General features: G+C 41.3%; 1 protein-coding gene across 16 annotated transcripts in view; it reads right to left on the reverse strand.

Moving 5' to 3' along the window:
- ZBTB20 (zinc finger and BTB domain containing 20) overlaps positions 1-19,902 on the reverse strand; it is a 668,337-nt gene that overhangs the window by 131,529 nt on the left and 516,906 nt on the right. For 14 of the 16 annotated variants that reach the window (XR_005226808.2, XM_043538684.1, XM_043538685.1 and 11 more), the window contains one exon: positions 4,599-4,740. Coding sequence is in view for 3 of the 16 variants with exons in the window: in XM_043538684.1 (XP_043394619.1) it covers positions 4,599-4,600 (2 nt within the window). In the remaining 13 variants the exon portion in view is untranslated. Of the gene's footprint in view, positions 1-1,629; positions 3,418-4,598; positions 4,741-13,027; positions 13,171-19,902 lie in introns of those variants that run through there. The other 2 variants (XM_043538681.1, XR_005226810.2) reach the window with 2 other exon arrangements.

Below are 19,902 nucleotides of genomic sequence, written 5' to 3' on the forward strand. Positions count from 1 at the left end.
CTCTGCAAGTGGTTACCAAGGCTACTGGAAGCCAGAGTGTGGCTGGTATGTTCCTGATGGGCTGCTGGGGTCAGAGTTGCTGGACCAGGGCTGCAGCTATTCACAGATGCTCAGAGTGTGACCTGCATGCTGCTTGGCTGTTTGTGAGCAACGCAGGTGGGCGCTACAGCAGCAAAGCAATGAGAGGCACCCAAGGTTGCAGGGCAGATGGTAACACAACCTGTCACTGGTCTGGATTGCACCTCAGAAGAAGATACTCCCCTTCACCGTGGTATTCAGCAGCACAGGAAGTGATGCTATCATATTCCTTACACTCTTCACAATGAATGACCCTCACAATCCGTGTCATTTTCCTAATCCACACTGTTAACCCAAACCAACCTCACATTAACAAGGTTAAAGTAACTACTCCTACCAACTCTTCTTGACATCAAGCTTACTCTGTCAGGTGCACTATTTGATAGTTATTTGTGGTAAGCGACCATTCATAGGGACTGGTAAAAATTAATGCTTGAATTTATTTATAAAAATAACTTTTTCCAAACAATAATTTTTAACGGAAATTTTCATTTAATCAAAATTAAAAAGCAACTAATTTTCACATAAAAACGTTAACAGAAACAACGTAAAACCAAAACCTGACACAAATATTTGTTTTTTAGTTAAACCAAAAAAATTTCAGTGTTTTTTTTCTTGCCAAGAAAAGGAAACATTTCTCCTAATATTTAGATCATTTTCATTTCTTTCAAAAAAATTTGAGGCAAATAGTGACCATTCACCCTCCCCTCACCAGCTCTTCCAGTTAGCTATCTCATTGGACAGTATGTGGAAACACTGGAGCAGTACTTCGTGCAGGTAAAAGTTGGATTTCAGCACTGGGAATGGATTAAATTGTTCTCTCCTTGTTAGTTTAGGCCCCAAGTATATTGATCATTCCTTTTTTTAAATTGTTTTAAGCAGACTGTAAATCCTCACAATGCCAGTGACAGGCAGTAATGGTTTTAGAAATGATTTTCATGTTTTTATCAGTTATACTTTTTGCTCTGAGTCTTTTTTTGCTCACACAATTTCCCTGGGATAGCATTGTTTGAAAGGTGTTGGAGTACAACACTCAGTGATTCATCAATCAACAAGAAAACCCAGATATGAGTTTTTAGCAAGGAATAAGTGTCGTGAAGTTTACTTCCATGGACTTCATTCAAATCAGAGACATGTCAGCCATACAAAGACGGTTTGAAGGGTTGCTTTTTACAGCTTTAAGTGTACTACAAAAGCATGTATCTTCTTAAAAATCAGACTGATTGGTTCAGATTAGCAGTGTCAGTGTTTAGCCTATAGTATAGTGGTGGGCAACCTGCGGCCCATCAGGGTAATCCATTGGCGGGCCACCAGACAGTTTGTTTACGTTTGCACGGCCACCCGCAGCGCCCAGTGGCCGCGGTTCGCTGTTCCCAGCCAATGGGAGCTGCTGGAAGCGGTGGCCAGCACATCCCTGTGGCCCGCACTGCTTCCTGCAGTTTCCATTGGCCGGGAACGGCGAACTGCGGCCATGGGGAGCTGTGGCAGCCATGTAAATGTAAACACACTGTCTGGCAGCCCTCCAGTGGATTACCCTGACGGGCCATGTGTGGCCCGCAGGCTGCAGGTTGCCCCCCGCTGCTATAGGAGCTGCTTAGAAATTATTACTTGGTCTCACCCTCTTTATTTTTCTGGTCTGGTTAGGACTCAGGCCTGTGATTTCAAGAGGAAATCTAAGTCCTTCTAAAAAATGCTATTTTTTTCTGAATAGAAGCCAACCCTAGTTCTACGTTGGCCAAATGATCTTATCACGATTTAAGAAGAGAAGAGTGGTATTACATTACTTTCAATGTGTGGGGAATTTATTACCTTCACACACAGTACTCTTATAACATTACTGACAGGCGTTATCAAACTTATTTTACAAGTTAATAAAAATACAAGATAGACATGACTGGGAGTCTGAGAGGCAAAGAGCTAAGTATTCCAATTTCTCTATACTTAACTGCATGAGAATCAAAGATTAATAACATTTTGCCATTCTACAGCACTTTGCATCTAATGATCTCAAAGCATTGTACAAGCCTTGCTGAAGTAAGCGTCAGAACCCCCTGTGAGGTAGAGAACTATTAGTCCTATTTTATAGTTAAATAAACTCAGACAAAGAGGTGAAATGACTTGCACAAGGTTGCACACTGAATCTGTAGCAGAGTTGGGAATGGAGCCAGATCAGTGACTGAATCCTCTAGCCTAACCACCAGAACATGCTCTCTAAAGGAAAGCCAATATACCATTTCAGTACTACAGCAAGGTATTCACGCCAGAACAAACTTGAAAATCAAAACAACATTTACACATAGACAGTTTTAGTTGGAGCACTCACTTCCTTGGTCCCTTTGCTATTAATGAAGATAGCTATGTATTAAGAAATGCTTTCTCCCTTCTAACCCAGCTTCACTTTTGTTAGATCCTGAAGGCTAGGACTGTAATTCTGAGCAGTGATGGGCCCAAGTCACAAAACTGAGATCCAAAATTTCCCCAAATTGGCATTTGTGTTCAGGCCATGGGTTGAAAAATGTACGAGTCCCCTACTAATCTGAGCACTAAAGACATCATTTTCAAAAGTGTCTAAGTGACTTAGGAGCCTAAGGGCTGTACTTTTTAAGGTGTATATATACACACACACACACACACACACCTTTAAAAATATGGCCCTAAGTCCCTATTAGCCAGGCTGAAATATACATGTAAAGCCACATTCCCTTCATTTTAAAACAACAATTTGACATTTATTGCGCACTGTACCAAATTATAACATTGTCAACCATCTTGCTATATTCTTAACAAAAGTTACTCTGTCTCTCATGCTTTTGTGTTGTACCTTTTGACCACTACTGGCTCATTTCACGTTTTTCCCCTCTTTTTTTGGCCTGTAATAGCTCATGATGTATCTCTTTTCACATTGTTTTCCCTCTCTCTTTCCGATGCTTTTCTCTCCCTCCAACCCCTTATATCCCTTTTCCTTTCCTTCTCTCCAGTGGGACCTCCACCTTTTTCTATGAATTTTCTCTTTTCCACCTTGCCCAGCCAGGAAAAAAAAATCTCTTCCAAAGTATGCTGCTTCTCTTTTCTATCCCATCAATCACCTTCCCCTTCTATACCCTTACACCCTCCTCCCCATCCAAAACCTAATTCTACCTATACACTCACCCCCAACCCTTCAATTGCACATCTGGCTTCAAAAGTTCAGCAAACATCTAACAGTCAGAGGACCGAGCTAAGGACTATGAGTACCTACATGGGGAACAGATTTCTGACAGCAGAGGGCTCTTTAATCCAGCAGACAAAAGCATAACAAGATTCAGTGAAGCTTGGAAGCTGAAAGCAGACACATTCAGACTAGAAAAAAAAGGAGTAAATATTTAACAGGGAGGATAACTAACCATTGGAACATATGATCTAGGGGTGTGGTGGAGTCTCCACTACTTGAAGTTTATACATCAAGATTAGATGTCTTTCTAAGAGATATTCTGTAGCTCAGCCAGAAGATATGGGTCTGAAGCAGGAATCACTGGGTGATGTTCTATGGCCTGTGTCTGCAGGTCAGGTTAGATTGTCATTATATTCCCTTCTAGCCTTAATATCTATGAATATATTTCAATCAATGCCCCAGGGAGAAGCCAAGATACTGCCCAACTTGCTGTCTCTGGATTCTGTTTGGCAGTCTTATCTTTTGAAGCCTCCAGCTAGTAAGTGATTGATAAACAAAAACCACTCAGCTCCCTGTGACTATTAGGAGAATTCTCCTACTTCTTGGGTATCCTCTCCCACCTCAGAGCCTGCCAGCTGTTGAAAGAGTGGCAGTGATGGGTATCTCCATTGATATACTCCCCTCCACAAGCTCCACTTTTGGGTGGTCCTCCCTTGTGCACAGTCCCAGTGCCTGCCATGGCTGCTGCCGCTCAGAGCTTTTCCCAAAGAGCCTCAGATTGAAACTGACCTGATTCTTGTCAGCTTCACTAGAGTTCCCACCTGCAGCAACAAAAACTGTCCAGACCGGTCTGTATTTACCCCTCTGAAGCTTGGAAAAAGGCTGGAAAAGCTTTCAGCAGCAACACAGCTGTAAGACTGCAGACTTATGAAATCAACAGGACTTTGATTTAAACTGAATTTCCATTTGGAAGATTATCTTCATAACCATAAGGGCTGGATTTTTTTAAAACATAGAAGTGTAAGAACTGACGATTTGACAATCACCCAGGTATGTTTTCTACTGGCCCGAGCTGAATGGATTTTTCAAGCCCTGCTTAGACCCATTCCAAATTTTGGATTTATGGCATTGCTGTAACTTACTATATCATTTATACAATGCTTTGAGCTTATGAAGCATTAATACTGTTGCCAAGATCTCAACATAATGACTCCACTGCATGGTTAAATAAACACAGAGCTGTGAGTGTGCAAATCACTGTTTAAAACACAAATAGCTTTGGTAACTATTAGCAAATGTGGCAATATAATAGATGACAGTTCATGTGAAAGAGAAACTATATAACTCATAATGTGTGTAAATAACTCACATTTGGAGAGGCAGTGTTTCCTAGTGGTTAGAGCATGGGCCTGTGATCCAGGATTCCCAAGTTATCTTCCCGGCTCTGCCAACGATTTGCTGTGTGAATTTAGACAAGTCACTCAAAACTCGCTGTGCCTCAGTTTCCTCATCTGTAAAATGGAGATAATACTTACAAACATCACCTGGGTGTTGTGGAACTTAAATCACTAATGTTTATAAAGCATTTTGTCATCTTTAATTCAAATTATGCTGTAGAAGTGCAGTGTGTTAATGCGAATATTATTGTTTCAATTACATCCTGATTGGATTCCCAAATTTTTTATTTTACTCATCTTTGAAATGCAGCAATCTCCGGATGGGAGATAATGTAAGAACAGTCATACTGGGTCAGACCAATGGTTCATCTAGTTGCCAATGCCAGGTGGTTCAGAGGGAATGAATGGAACAGGTAATCATCAAGTGATCCATCCCCTGTCGCCCATTCCCAGCTTCTGGCAAACAGGGGCTAGGGACACTTCAGAGCATGGTTTTGCATCTGGTGCATCCTGGCTAATAGCCATTGATGGACCTATCCTCTATGAACTTATCTAGTTTTTTTTTGAACCCTGGTATAGTCTTGACCTTCACAACATCATCTGGCAAAGAGTTCCACAGGCTGACTGTGCATTGTGTGAAGTACTTCCTTTTGTTTGTTTTAAACCTGCTGCCTATTTCATTTTGTGACCCCTCGTTTTTGTGTTATGAGGAGTATATAATATTTCCTTATTTACGTTCTCCACACCAGTCATATTTTTATAAACCTCTATCATATCCCCCTGGCAGCTGTTTAACAATACCCAGCAACACTTTTACATCAGTTCACATCAGGAAGTGTAGAAAAATACTGTATCCAACTGAAACTTCAGGGGGAATTTAAGGAGGCAGAATGCAATGACCAGAATTGATATTTAGTCAGGACACAAATGCCAACCACCTGCCTCAATGAAGGCGGAACCTGATGCGGCCGGCGGCGAAGGTAGACAGTCCTAATAGTGAGGGAGGGGACACTCTCTGAGGGACACCAAGTAGCTGCTCTCCTCCGAGACTCTCTGACACCCATTGGGCAGCTGAGGGGGAAGGGTGCTGCAATGGAGCTGAAAGAGACTCCACATGGTCCCTGTCCAGGTTGAATCCTGGGAGCTGGGGAATGCTGGCCAATTAGTACCAGAGATTCCTGCTGGTGGGAGGAGTTACCTGGTCTTCCTCAGCAAATGTCCCCTCCCTTGCTGCTGGGACTGCCCCCCCCCTTCACTGCCAGCCCCATCAATTTCCCACACCCACTGAGGCTTTTGAGACAGGACACAAATGGCCTAGATCTCTATTTTACATTCCATCCAAAAGACAGCACTTTCAGCACCAGAGATCACCCCCCACCATCACGCTGGGGTATTAGTTCAATACTGATCAGACACAACAGCGTCCCCTACTCAGTCACTGACTCCACTTCCTGCAGTGCTCTTGTATGTCATGAAGGTCCTCCAGATCAAATACTGGCCAAGCCTCATTCTGGCTGAAAGGAACAAAATACAAGGTTGTGTGGCTGCAAAATGCAGGCTTACGTTTCTCACTATGTGTTTTATTTTCTCCTTATGAATATCTCCTTCAGAAAAAAACAGATAAATAGGCTGGACCTTCAACTGTGTTAGCAGGAGAGGCCATGTGATCAATGAGCGCCCATTCCAACCATGCCTTCAGGACACAGATCTCCCACTAACTTCAGTGGGAATTCCATGCATAGAGCGGTTGCAAGATTGGACCCTGAGGGGAAAAGTTATTAGTTACAGAGGGAAAAATTCCATGTACTGTACACCCTTATGGCCCTGCAGCACACAGGCAGCAACAGTACGCAAAATGCGGAGCAGCCTGCTGGCTCATTTCATTAGTGGGGAAGCCTGCAGCTGATCAGCTCTGTTTTCCTCTCTCCAGCTGTACAGTGTTGTTGTGGCACTGGGAATTTGCTGTGGCTTCTGAAGATTATGGGGATACGCTTCAGCAAGCCAAAAAAAAAAAAAAGTCACAAACAAAATTAAAAGAAAGAAAGAAAGAAGAAGAAAAGACAAGAACAGCTGATCTCCTCACTGGAGAAGACTCTGGCACCTTCCTACATATGCACACACCATTTTCTTTGGTATTTCCTGGCCAGAAAAATCATCACACACTTTTTTTATGGGGGAGGGAATAAAAATTGTTTCTCATACTAGTTCTTCAAACTTTATGGGATATGTAGTTGAGATTAACAGGTGAAAGCGTTTAATGATCCATGCTATTCAAGAGAATGCAAACAAAATATTCTAGGTAACTAATTTCTTCACTGCTCTCCAGACAGTCAAAACTGTAAAGGCCATCTGACGTAAAATAAGTTTTTGGAAAATGCCATGAGAAATCTTAACCAAATGATCCAGTTCCACTCCCATTGACTCCAGTGGGAACAGGATCAGGAACACAATTTGATGTATTATCTTAAATGCAATGCTATGATTGCAAACTTAACTGCACAAAAGTCTGGAAATTAAATGTTATCTTTTTCAACACAGATGGGCTCAAACCACCAAATATGGACCTGGATTCCCTATGATTCCAAATGTTCAGGAGTGTTTGGATCTGAGTTTTTTTTGGGCACCTGCTAGAAGCCTAAGTATTTTCCCAGGCATATGAAAAGGAAGATATATGAGGTGTTAAGAGGAGAGTGGCATCTGCAATGTGGCAGAATTACAGTGGTTACAGAAACCATTGCATGGATTTGTTGGATTTTTTTAGATTAAAAACTGTAAAGGTAATTACTTTAAGGAAATTAGTTGCTTATAACTTATATTTTTATTAAACACTAAAAATTAAAATAGAAATAGAAAAAAATGTATTTTAGTAATTAATCAGAAGTGTCTTTGATTGCCCAGTCCTAAAAAAACCCAAAACAATTATTTTTTCATAGAATCATAGACTTTAAGATCAGAAGGGACCATTATGATCATCTAGTCTGACCTCCTGCACAACGCAGGCCACAGAATCTAACCCACCCACTCCTGTAACAAACCCCTAACCTATGTCTGAGCTACTTAAGTCATCAAATCATGGTTTAAAGATAAAATAATATTCACCTCTGAGCTGAAAACAAATGTTAGACACTTCAGCTCTGATTTATTTATTTATTGTGAAAGTGGAAACCCATGAAAATTGGTGCTTAGGATGAAAATATGATCTCACCCATAACAATAATAAATTCATCTAATAAATAAATGCAAAATAAACCTGACAAAAATAAACCAAAATTGCAAAGCCTGCCCCAATGTGGCAAATACAGAACAGAGGAACTCCATGTTCTGCAAAATGTTAAATGCGTTTATCCTTACTTGTCAGCACTCATTTTCACCAAGAAATTTAACTGGAACATAAGAACAGCCATACTGGATCAGATCAGAGGTCCATCCAGTCTGGTATCCTGTCTACCGACAGTGGCCAATGCCAGGTGCCCCAGCGGGAGGGATAGCTCAGTGGTTTGAGCATTGGCCTGCTAAACCCAGGGTTGTGAGCTCAATCCTTGAGGGGGCCATTTAGGGATCTGGGGCAAAAATTGGGGATTGGCCCTGCTTTGAGCAGGGGGTTGGACTAGATGACCTCCTGAGGTCCCTTCCAAGCCTGATATTATATGAGTGAACCTAACAGGTGATGATAAGTGATCTCTCTCCTGCCATCCATTTCCACCCTCCGACAAACAGAGGCTAGGACACCATTCCTTACCCATCCTGGCTAATAACCATTAATGGACTTAACCTCCATGAATTAATCTCCATGGAGATCTCTGGTATTTGAAGGCAGCAGGGTAACCTATCATGCTAAAGAAGAATCAGTGTCTATTGTCAGTAGTCATCCTAAGCACAGTCTGGTGCACTATAGATACATGTGTTACACAAACTGATTTCTCATTGGCAATCACCCACCCAAATAATGATCAGACCCAACTTTTAAAAATCAGATGGGAGCAATCACATTGAACCAAGCACAACCCTGGTGTAATTCCAATGGCTTCAGGTTATACTAATGGAGTTACACTAGTCATAAATTTAGCCTAAGACCACTGCAGTCCTGCACTTTCAAAGATCCATCTACTGTCACTTCCGTTTTAATTTTCTGTGACTCCACAATCTCATGATGCACTTGTACATCTACAAAACATTATTTGGATTTACATGAGTGTTACAATTTAATAATCGACTCTGCATATAACCAAATTAAAAAGTTTCAGGGAGAGGTAGTTCTAGGATAAAGAGTTTGAGCAGAGCTCATCATGATCATATGGTCAAAGCTTGTAAGAGGTTTTAGAAGTCTTCTACATCATACCGAGAAATGTCTCCAGCTATAATTTGACCCTTCTACTTATTGTCAAGTCAACTAGATTCATGGGTGGCTACGAAAATGATCTTGCAAATAAATATTTGCAGCTCTGACTATTCAGAACATTGGTACGTGCTTAAAGCAACAGGGAACACAATGTACCATGCAGGAACAGTACAAAATTTTTAAATGTTCATAACATTTATTTCAAAACCAAATTTCTTCCAAGACAAACCCCAGCTACTCATTCAGGACCACGTACATGCCTAAATACGAAATGTTAAAAGAAAGAGAGAGAGAAAGAAAGAAACATTTAAAATGTCTTAAGTGGTTAAAGACTCTTTTTCATTCATGCTTAGATGACTGCAAAAAAGGGAAACACGTTGTCTTCAAACTGTTGAGACAGATCATGAAATATTTCTCAGAAAATTACCATTGAGGCTGAAAGTGAGAAGATGAAAAATAAGGTTTAAGAATGGAAGAGCCATCTCAATCACTGCTATAGCATCTCTGCTGCAAAGACGGTGTGCTACATATTATACATCTATGTTATTCTGTGCGAAATTATGCATACAAACATTATTTTTCTGTTTCCAGTTATAAGTGCTAGGCCTAATCCTTAAGTCCCAACTCTGTTTTCACTTTGCCCTTACTCGAGCAAACTCTCACTGAGTTCAACAGTGTCAGATTTGGATAAAAAATGAGTAGGGACCTCTGCATTTGGTTCTACATATGTAGGGTAACACTGAAATGCAGCTACCTCTAGGTCTGTAACAAAGTCTGTATTAGTGACATATGTCCGACATATGGGACTTCAGTGCTCATCTGCTGACTCAAATATAAACTAACAATAAAGTGGCCCATTTCTGATATCACAGTCTATGCACACATGTACCATCTATCCAAAATATAGCATACTAACTGTATATACAAAATACAAATGTTCCTTCCACTTGAAGAGGGCAACCAGTCAGCGCACAGCAGGTTGTAGAGCAGTGTGGGGAGGAGAAATTTTGGCCCTTGGAAACCAAGGCTAAATGTCCACTTCTTATAAAGACTGCTACGGGTTCTTTAATGAGTCTATATACCAGACAGAACCTGGTTTTTGAAGTCTCCTCAAGTAAAGACATAAATACATTGAGTTTCAGAAAATTGTAACAATAATCTCCACACGAGTGATTTATTGTTAAAACCAGCACAAGTGGGGAACGCTTAGCTAAAAGGTAGGTCCCTACAATAAATGCTGTTTCCATAAGGACTGTTTATATGGTCATACACCTCTGATTCCTAGTTGCTGTCTTCCCCTCCCCCTCAAAGCTCTGTTACAGGCAACTTTCATTGTAACATACACACCCTAGGTCTGATTTGTATCCTGTACTTTATTCTGTATTTCCTATGCAAGATAGTTTTGTTTCCTAACAGCCTCTTTCTGAACTTCCACTGTTGCTCATATGGACACACAAAAGCTCAGCCTACAGTTTACAATCCATGAAGCTTTCAAATGCAATAAATAAAAGATGTCAAATAAATAAATAAATAAATAAATAGTTTACTGAAGTGAAACTAGCAGCATAGACCTGAATCAGCAACCAATGGCCCAGTGTTTCTCTCCCTTACACCAAGACAGGTGCTTCCTAACTTATCCCACTAAAGTAGAAAAGAAAGAGGTATATATATAAAAAAAGTGTGCACACATGTATGAGGAATAGTAAGGGAGAGAAAAGGGGTAAATGATCGAAATAAAACCAAACGAGGTATTTTTAAAAAAAATCTACAGTGAAGTTTAATTTTGGCAGAGGAGTATAATCAGCCTTTGGAAATAATTAAAGCTTTGTCTTTAAATAAAGCATCAGAACAAAAAGCTGAGAAAATGAATGGAAAACATACACACAGTCACACAAAAACTGGGGAATAAGGGATAAGGAAATGAAAGAAAAAGAAAACAAACAGAATCCTAACAGGCCCATTCTGCAAAAGGGAGTCCAAATAAGGAGTCATATGATATCTGATAGTGCAGGACACGTCGCCAGGAGCTGGAGCAGATTGCCTGCAGGAAGAAAGAGCCAGTGTGTTCCTGCTCAAAGAGCTTTTCTTTCCTTGTTTTCTATCCCCCCCCCCCCCTCTTTTCTCTTCTACTGTGAATGTGTTACTCTTAGGTCAGGTCCATGAAGAATCCCAGAAAGACAGCTATCGTCATTCACTGTACTTCTGGAAACGGAGATAGCCGGTGGAAGATGCCTTCTAGTTGAGACTGAGGGGGACTTATGTAGATTACAGTACTGCGTGCCCTGCTCCTTCTGTCACCACCTCCAGGGTTGCAGACACAAAATGCTCATGTAGCATGTTATAGAAAAAGAAAAGAAAAAATATTCGGGAAGGAGGAGGAATGAGATCTCTTCTTCTATGGAAAACTTCAAAGGCCGAGTTCCTTCTCAGCATGTTTGTATTTACTTTTCTAGGTAATTTTTTTTTGTGGGGGAGGGGGGAGGGAGAGACGAAATCACAGAAAACATTAAAACAATGACAGGTTTCAGAGTAACAGCCGTGTTAGTCTGTATTCGCAAAAAGAAAAGGAGTACTTGTGGCACCTTAGAGACTCTTCTTTTTATTAAAACAATGAAAAGTCAGGAGCTGGGAAAAGTCTCCAGAATACCGACAGAAATGAGGGCTTAAAAAAAACCCAACACCACAGAACAGAAAGGAATTTTTGACATTTCTAATTGTCTGTCAACAGGCCACTGAACTTCTTGCAGTGTCCACCAACTTCTCATTACTCTGGCATTTCACATGCAACTATGGAGTCCATGAGGCACTTCGGACCAGGCTCTGCCCACTGTTACACCAGGGTAAATCCAGAGTAACTCCACTGACTGCAAGAAGTTATTCTGAACTTAAAGCACTGTAACTTAGAGAAGAATTTGTCCCTTTCATCTTCTGTAAACACATTAATTCTGAATATGCACCTATTAAATGCACGGGATTGCCAAAAAAGAATGTAGCATAAATGTATGCAGTACATATGTAGCTACAAAAGATCACTTCCTGGAAGAGAGGCATGCAGCATGAATAAAAGAAAAAATTAATACTAATGATATTTTGTATCCAGAAACAATTGTTAGAACTGCCTTTGATCTAGTTCTATACATTGTGTATTTATGATTTTTTGGGTGTGTATATGTTTTCTTCCTTGCTTCCTGTATGATTGATAAATAATGTAGTTTTTGGGTCTGAAATTTGACAAAGCAAGGAAAATATAAATCAATAAAAGAAGGAAGAAAGAGTTTAGCTTAAAAAGCATTTCCTTGAGCTTGCGAATTTGCAGCGGTCTGTGTACTCAAACATCTGAACAAATGTACATGAGGCATGGGATTTAGTGTATTTTGTATACTATGCACACATACATTTCATATACAAGCATCTCCTTTACCACAACTGTACTATTAGTTTGTATATTATGTGTGTGATAGCCTATGTCTATTACATGTACAAGTGCACATAAGAATATGCACATGACACAAAATGCACATACATAAACAGAAACCTACAACGCACATAGATCGATTGGGCAATCCTTATCTGTGGCTCCATTAGAGAGCTAAGCACAGTTTGTAAATGAAACGTAGTCACTCTGGAGATGTTCCCATCTAGCAGGAGGAACAAAACAAAACAAAACAAAAAACCCCTGAGTCCCACTAAGCAGCTGAGGCTTCCAATGAGAGGTGACTTTTAGAAAGATGGCCAGGAAAAAGCTGTGGCCATTGATGCATGCCGTAGTGCCCCATCTGTATTTTAGGAACCCAGCTTCCACAAGCCATGACTAACTTTTCTCCTAAGTGGCAGAAAGTGAAAGATTTCTGCCTCCACTCATTTATTTATTTTCCATTGCATCCTCCCTTTTCCCCAATGAGAATCTGGTTGTTTGTTTGTTTGTTTTTTTAAAGTAAGCAAACTGCTTACATCATAGCTTTTATGGGGGGAAAATAAAAGCCAGGTAAAGTCAGCAAAGCAGCAGCTGGATTTAGAGAGAGATTAAAAAAAAAGGAGAAAAGAGCAACATATCAAACTCACTTGATCTCGTTCCCCCCTCAATCTCTCCTTTGATTTATTCCAAAATATAAAATCGGGGGGTAAGGGAACTGAATCTCCTTTCAATATATTTTGTTGCTGTCACACATTCTGTGGTCTGCTTCTGTCACTTTCCATTAAGGAGAAAAAAAACACCCTAATAAAAATAGAAAAACATATCTCAGGCGTTAAGCTCGCTCTCCCCCTACCCTTTGTAAAGAACTCTTTGTTCTCTAGTGAAAATGCTGAAAAAATCCCCGGGCAGCGACTCCCTGAAACAAGTGCAAAACACTTAGAGGCTTTTGGGCTGGCTGAGAGCCAGAAACCCTCCCGCTGTCTGGTTAGGAAGGGGGGGGGGAGAGAAGAGAGAGAGAGGAAAAAAAACTGGAGCTTCCTTTAATAGATATAGGAAGCTTTTTTTTTTTTTTTTTTCAAAACTGGCGGTCAAGCGTTAAGTAACTCCCCGTCTAAATCCACCTGCTGGAAATGAACTTGGGTAACCCCCCCAGGAGTGCACAAAGAGAGGAGACACAGTAACATACTCCATACTCTTCTCCCCACCCCCCTCTTTTGCCCTGCTTCCATTCTTCCTGCTCCCATCACACGAATGCCCACAGATTCTCTCCCCCTCCATCCAACAACAAACATACCAAAATAAATGCTCGCTCCATCTCCAAAAAAAAAAAAAAAAGCTTTCCATCTTGCTTGCGACACAGTGATAAGGGGTAGGGAACATCTCATACCTGGTGTGAATGCTAATCAGCCAGGAGTTCTCCTTTTTTCCCAAGACAGGGAACTGTTTCCTTCCAAATTTATTAGAACCTCCTCCACTGCCTCTTTGAAAAACCTTCTTTGTCACCCTCTTCCCAAGTCCTGATACTTCTTTAAAAAAAAAAAATGGCTTCGGAGCTCCTTCTATTCTTGATATTGATTCTCTCTCTCTCTCCCCCCCCCCCACCCCTCCTCCTTTCTCCTGTCTCTGTCTCTTCTGAGTGGTCTATTGATAAGTCCCTAGAGGCACTGGGTCAGCCTGCCCGTAGGAAACCAGACACAATGCACAAATCTCCGAGTGCCATTCTGCCATCAGCAAGCAGACCACGTTTAGGAGAGAGAGAGAGAGAGAAAAAAAAAACAGAGCAAAAGACAGAGAGAGAGAGAGAGAGAGAGAGAGAGAGTGTGAGAAAAAGACTGATTGGAACAGGAGGGAGGGAGAGAGAGAGAAAGCAAGGGAGAGAGTGAGAGAGAGGGAGAGGGAGAGAGAGAGAGAGAGAGAGCGACGCTGCCAGTCAGGTTAATCATCCCTACTTTAATTAGCTGTTCGGCTTAGACATAAAACAATTGAATTTGAATGATCTGTCAGTGGGCTCGGCTGAACCAAAGGGGAAATGCGAATATTACAAAAAAGACTGTTGGTGTATTCTGATAAGCTAGACTGGAAAATCCTCAAAGGGTAACTATTAAAACTTACCACTGAACAAAAAGTACAAATACAAATGGCATTATACAGAGGCCCTCTCTAAAAAGCTGGGAGATTCCCTCTCTCTTTTTTATTAACATGCTATCAAAGGTTCTATTGGTGGACAAACACACACACAATTCTGGAGCCTTCAAATTCTACCTGTCCTGCAGCATGGAAAAGGGGTTTAATTTTGTTATTAGAGGTATTGTTTTTGTTTTCAAAACAAGAACTTAATGTTATTCAGAGGAATTTTCCTGATGGATCAGGTGGACTTTTAAGGTGCAGAGACTGTATGCTCTGTGAGGGTATATCTTTGGAATCAACGGCTAGGTAGGGTAGACAGATGCCACAGACAGACACAGATACCAGTTGTAGATGGATGGATGCTGTAGACAGAAAGGCAATCCCAGGTATTATGGATAGATAAGTCCTAAGCATAGCACAGGGTCTCCTTAAAGGCAAAATTTCTAACTACAAATAGGTGCAAACCAATCTATTCATTCTGCCCTGCACTGCAATCTGAGATGCAGCTAAAATGGTTTAATTGTAGTGATAAACAGTGCAGAGAAAGTACAGCATGGCAGGCAGGGGAGGTATTTATGACACTTCTGAAAACTCTACTTTTAACAGGTATGGAATAGCCACCCTCTCTGCCTGAAAAAAGGGAATCAGGTAACATCACTGCTACTACTAGAAGATGTTTAACCCTCAGGACACTATGCACAGGACATCCATTTATCCAAATGGTGGGAATTCCCCCCCCCCCCCCCGCTTCCCCAACCCCCCCCCACACATGGAAAATGTATTATGTGCAGGAGGTATGGTTTGTTCTAGATATTCCAAATGGGGTAGGGCTGGAGAACTAAATCCATGAATTCCACTTTATGAATATCTGCTGTAAATCACCATTTGTACAGATACAGCTATGCCACACAGGTTCATTTCTGAAGTGTGGGAACAGGGTAGAGAGAAAAAGGGATAATCCTTTACACTTAAGACTCTGAGGGGATGATTGTCTTTCTGGAAGACTAGCTCTGGGCATCTCCTCTCATACTGTATATTTTGGGTGTTAATGCTTAAAAAAGAAGCATGCTCTATAAATTAATTCAGAGTTATCTTTTTTACATGTGATAAACCTATCAGCAGGGTTAGTGCTAGCTGTATGTATGCGCCATACGGTAGGTGGACAGTTGACAACTGGCAACAGCATTATAACCTATTCCCAATGCCCTGTGCTCCAGGAAGAGGATGGGTTGGCCATTTGTCACTTATAATTCAGTGCCCTAGGTGACTCTATCCCACCTACCCCTAAATCCAGCTCTGCCCATCAACTGCTGTCCACTGACTAAGGACAGATTATCTAAAGAACTAATCTCGTTCAAAAGGAGACAGATCCACTAAAGAAGCAAACAGAATAGAATAAAACAGATAGATAAATGTACAAGTCCCCCTCCCTCACACAAAGAACAGTTGCCCATAGAGAAGTGAGCAATGTCCATTAGCTGTGCTACAGAAATGAAGTCATTTCTGAGGAGTGCAAAAGAAAATCTCAGTGAAATATAGTGCAGTCAAGAGCCCACAAAGAAGGAAAAGATCCTCCATTTTAAAAAAGGAGTTTCTAGAAATCGCCATGAAACAAACTACTGTTCTTTTCTCTGGCTCAGTACTGAACTAATAACCCAATGAGGTGCTAACTGGCTCGGTACAGGTGGAAGTGCTACATTTCTGATGAGATACAGCGAGGTCCTGATCACTTGAGTCAGGGGTCCAGTGGAAGAAATAGTATGTACTCATGTAATCAAAGACAATCACATAATATCATTATGGCACTAGGCAATATTATAATGGCACAAGGGGGCTAAAAGGGTTGCACAGGCAACATTATTACTGGCATTTCATAACTTTTGAGTTCTTGATTTTGCAACATTAATCTTAGTTTAATGAATTTTTTAAATATAATTTCCCAGTTTTGTTAAAAAAAAAAAAAAACCACACTGAACAATCAAATTTCATCATGTGGGACCAGACTGACCCTTACATGACTGGAAGGTTTAGAGTTACAGCACAGAACTCTAGCACTTGAACTGACACAGTAACTGGTAGCAGTTGTACGCTGTTATCGTCAAAGTGCACCAGCCACCACAGAGGGATGAGAAAGATATTTTGCTAGTGGGTTTCACAGCTATCTGCTGACAGAAGAAGAATGCTGTGACTCAGGAATCCTGGGTTCAATTCCAGGTTCTGAAGGGAGGGAGCTCTAATGCTTACAGACCCTCTTGCCTCCATCCCCAGCTTGTCCCCTGCTGCTCTTGTGCCCAACCATGTACCCCACAGCCTGGGCCCTTCTGATCCCCATATTTCCTGCTCCTATCCCCTTCAGCTCCTGTCCCGCAACCAAGTCCATCCCATTCCCCTGTCCCTTTGCCTCCCTCAGCCTGTCCCCTTCTCCTCCTGCTCCTGTCCCCCTGCACCAGCCTGTCCCCTACCAGCCTCTTTCTGTTCCCCCTTCTTCTTAGGAGGACCAGACAGCAAGTGTGAAAAATTGGGATGGGGGTGGGGGGGGGGTAATAGGAACCTATATAAGAAAAAGACCCCAAAATTGGGACTGTCCCTATAATCTGGTCACTCTACTTCTACTATCCCCACCCTTGGTCCAACCTATCCCCATCATCGCCACTCCTATTCAAATCAGTCTGCTTTTTACTTCTCGTCCATGCTCCCTGGGCAGTGAGCATCAGCAGACTGAGTACTGAGAGCACATGAAAGGCAGTTTCCTTGCACTCACTTCTGGTGTCCAGTGCCCTTGGCTTGACCATGTCCGTCACTCTCAGTGGGGGTTGACCATGCTCAGTGTGCTTAGTATGCAGCTCTGAGGGGAATGGAGCATGCTCCATTCAAACGGAATGTTCAGATAATTCAGCTGTCAGCTTCTAACAAACCTCTACTGAACACGCGCACACAGCTAGTTTCAGAGGTTTATAATTTGGTCATATTCAGAAGGATTTTCACGGGGAAAACAAAAGGAACACCCCTGACTACAAGACACCCTCTCTCTCCCAGCCAAATGCCAGTCACTGTGCCAAAGCATGGAGGCACCAAAGCTTCTAAAAGAAATGTTTGTAAGAATATTAACATTGGTAGAACATGATATTTTTCTCTAAAGTCATTCTCAGAAATGGCCGAACGTTTTTTCCAAAAGATTTACCAGAGGAACCTGATTACTTGACTTCTCGGTTCACTTTCTTGGTATTAGATACTCTGGTTTAAATCCCAAGCCTTTTGAAGTCTATGGGAATTTTGCCATTGATTTTGGGGGGTCCAGGATTTCACCCTAGGTGAATTTCTCCTATAGGACATGTATTTCATTAGCAGACAATGAGCTCCTGATGAACTGGTTCCTGAATCTCTTATAGTTCCTAGTGTAGAAAGCAGCCCTAAGGCCTCTGCTGTCAGTGGGTCTGATTCTACCCTGAGTTACATTGGTCAAACAGCCACTGATTTCAATTAGAATTTCACTTATATAACTGAGGGCAGAAATGAAGCATAAATGCAAGAGGCCAAGAACGAGTCTAGAATTGTACAATACCTTCATCTCAGGAGATTTTATCACAGTTATTAATTCAGCTACACCCTTATGGCCTCTTTCTTTGTTTCTGTCTCTCACTATCACTATCATTCTTCCTTCATATAAATCATGGAGGGTGCCTTGGAGTTCTGGCCAAAGAACTGAAATGAAAGTCCAGTGTATCAGCCTGAGTGGTATTTGCTGTTTCCATCCAAATTGAAACAGGTAAACTACAGTGGAGGAAGGTGGGAAGCCCTGATGCATGGTATGCATTCTATAGGTACAGCATGAGTATATAACATAGGAAAGACATTCACATATGAACATTGCCAATGGGTTTCCTGTTAGCAAAGGGTAGGATTTACACAAGCAAAAGTCACCATTAGCATAGCTCTAAACCTGCCAACTCCCTAATGTGTTACAAAGATGACCCAAAAGGAGGGATGCAATAAAAACAGAAGGATAGGAGGGAGCTGGAAATGACAACGTTCATTTCTTTAATAAATATAACTTTTGCTATAAGCCCACTGATGACATTTAGCATTTCACATGTCAGTTCACATTAATGAGAAATCACCAGGTCTGTGTGGTACAGAGGAAAATTTAGTTCTAAAAAGAGTGAAGTGCTTTGTAACGAAGGACAGTTAAGAAATAAGATGAGCCGGTTAAGAAATCTGTCTGCCTGACAAAAGTGGTGTAACTATATTCTCGCAGGACAATTTGTTTAAATTTATCCCTTCAGACTTCATTGAGTCTTTCAGATGTAAAGAGCTCTAAGTCTATGCCATGTAATTTCTCTTCAGAGCAGAGGTCTAACTTTGCACAGCCTGTTGGAGGGGATGCGGACAGGGATAAACGTCTAAACAACAGGAACCTTTTTGACAGGAAGACATGAAAGTCTGCTTACTATATACTCAGTCCCCTGCCTACGGGCAGGCATTACCAAAAAAGTTATGAGACTCCATGTAGATACCTTGCCTATCCATTCAGGATCAGTACTAGCTCATACTGTTATGTTTGACACACATATCCACATGCCAATAAGGTGAAAAATGCCACACTTGCTATCCAGCCTACATCTCTCCTGTCTTAACTTTAGTTTCTGATTACAAGGAATTTACCCTTGTGCACAATGAACAGGTTCATTCCTACATCTTTACCCTGTGTATAGACTTCCCAAGCTTACCCCCTTGTGTGCCATAATTGGATCTGCTTTCTAGCACCTGTTCTTGAAGCATCTGGTACTGGTCATGTTCAACTCCCAAAGCATTTCCTCATAGGAATTTGCCTTCATTCCTTAAAATAGCCATGGTAGCCTTTTGCTGTATCTTCTCCAATCTTATGGAGTGCTTCTATGCTGAAAAGTGACTCAATTAAAATAGCATAATCCAGTGCTCCACGTTCATTGTCTCTTAGTGCCTCCAAATCAAATGCGCTTATCTTTACTGGTAAATTAAGCTTTTTCCAACTGCCAGCACTGCAAACTCACTCTGGGATCTAGGAATCAAGTCTTTTTCCCCTTCTTGCACATGATCAGCAATAATAAAATCCTGAAGGGCAAATTATGTCCTCAGCAACATCTCTGCAGTCCTATTGCCTTCAATTGATTTTCAAAAGTTCAGCCTACAGAGACTTTATAAACAATCTAGTTGATGAGACACAAGACTAAATAGATTCCTGCCCCCTCTCTTTTCTTAGCTGTATAGGGTCAAAAAGCAGTAAAAACTTATTTACATCACTAAAATAAGCAGATCTGACTCCAACACACACAGGCAAGATTAGATAAGTTTCCATTTGTACAGTCACCATTCAGGGTAGAATTAAAAAAAGACACCTAACACTGTACTCTGTGGC

Source organism: Chelonia mydas, chromosome 1, assembly GCF_015237465.2.
Source record: "Chelonia mydas isolate rCheMyd1 chromosome 1, rCheMyd1.pri.v2, whole genome shotgun sequence".
Lineage (NCBI taxonomy): Eukaryota > Metazoa > Chordata > Testudines > Cheloniidae > Chelonia > Chelonia mydas.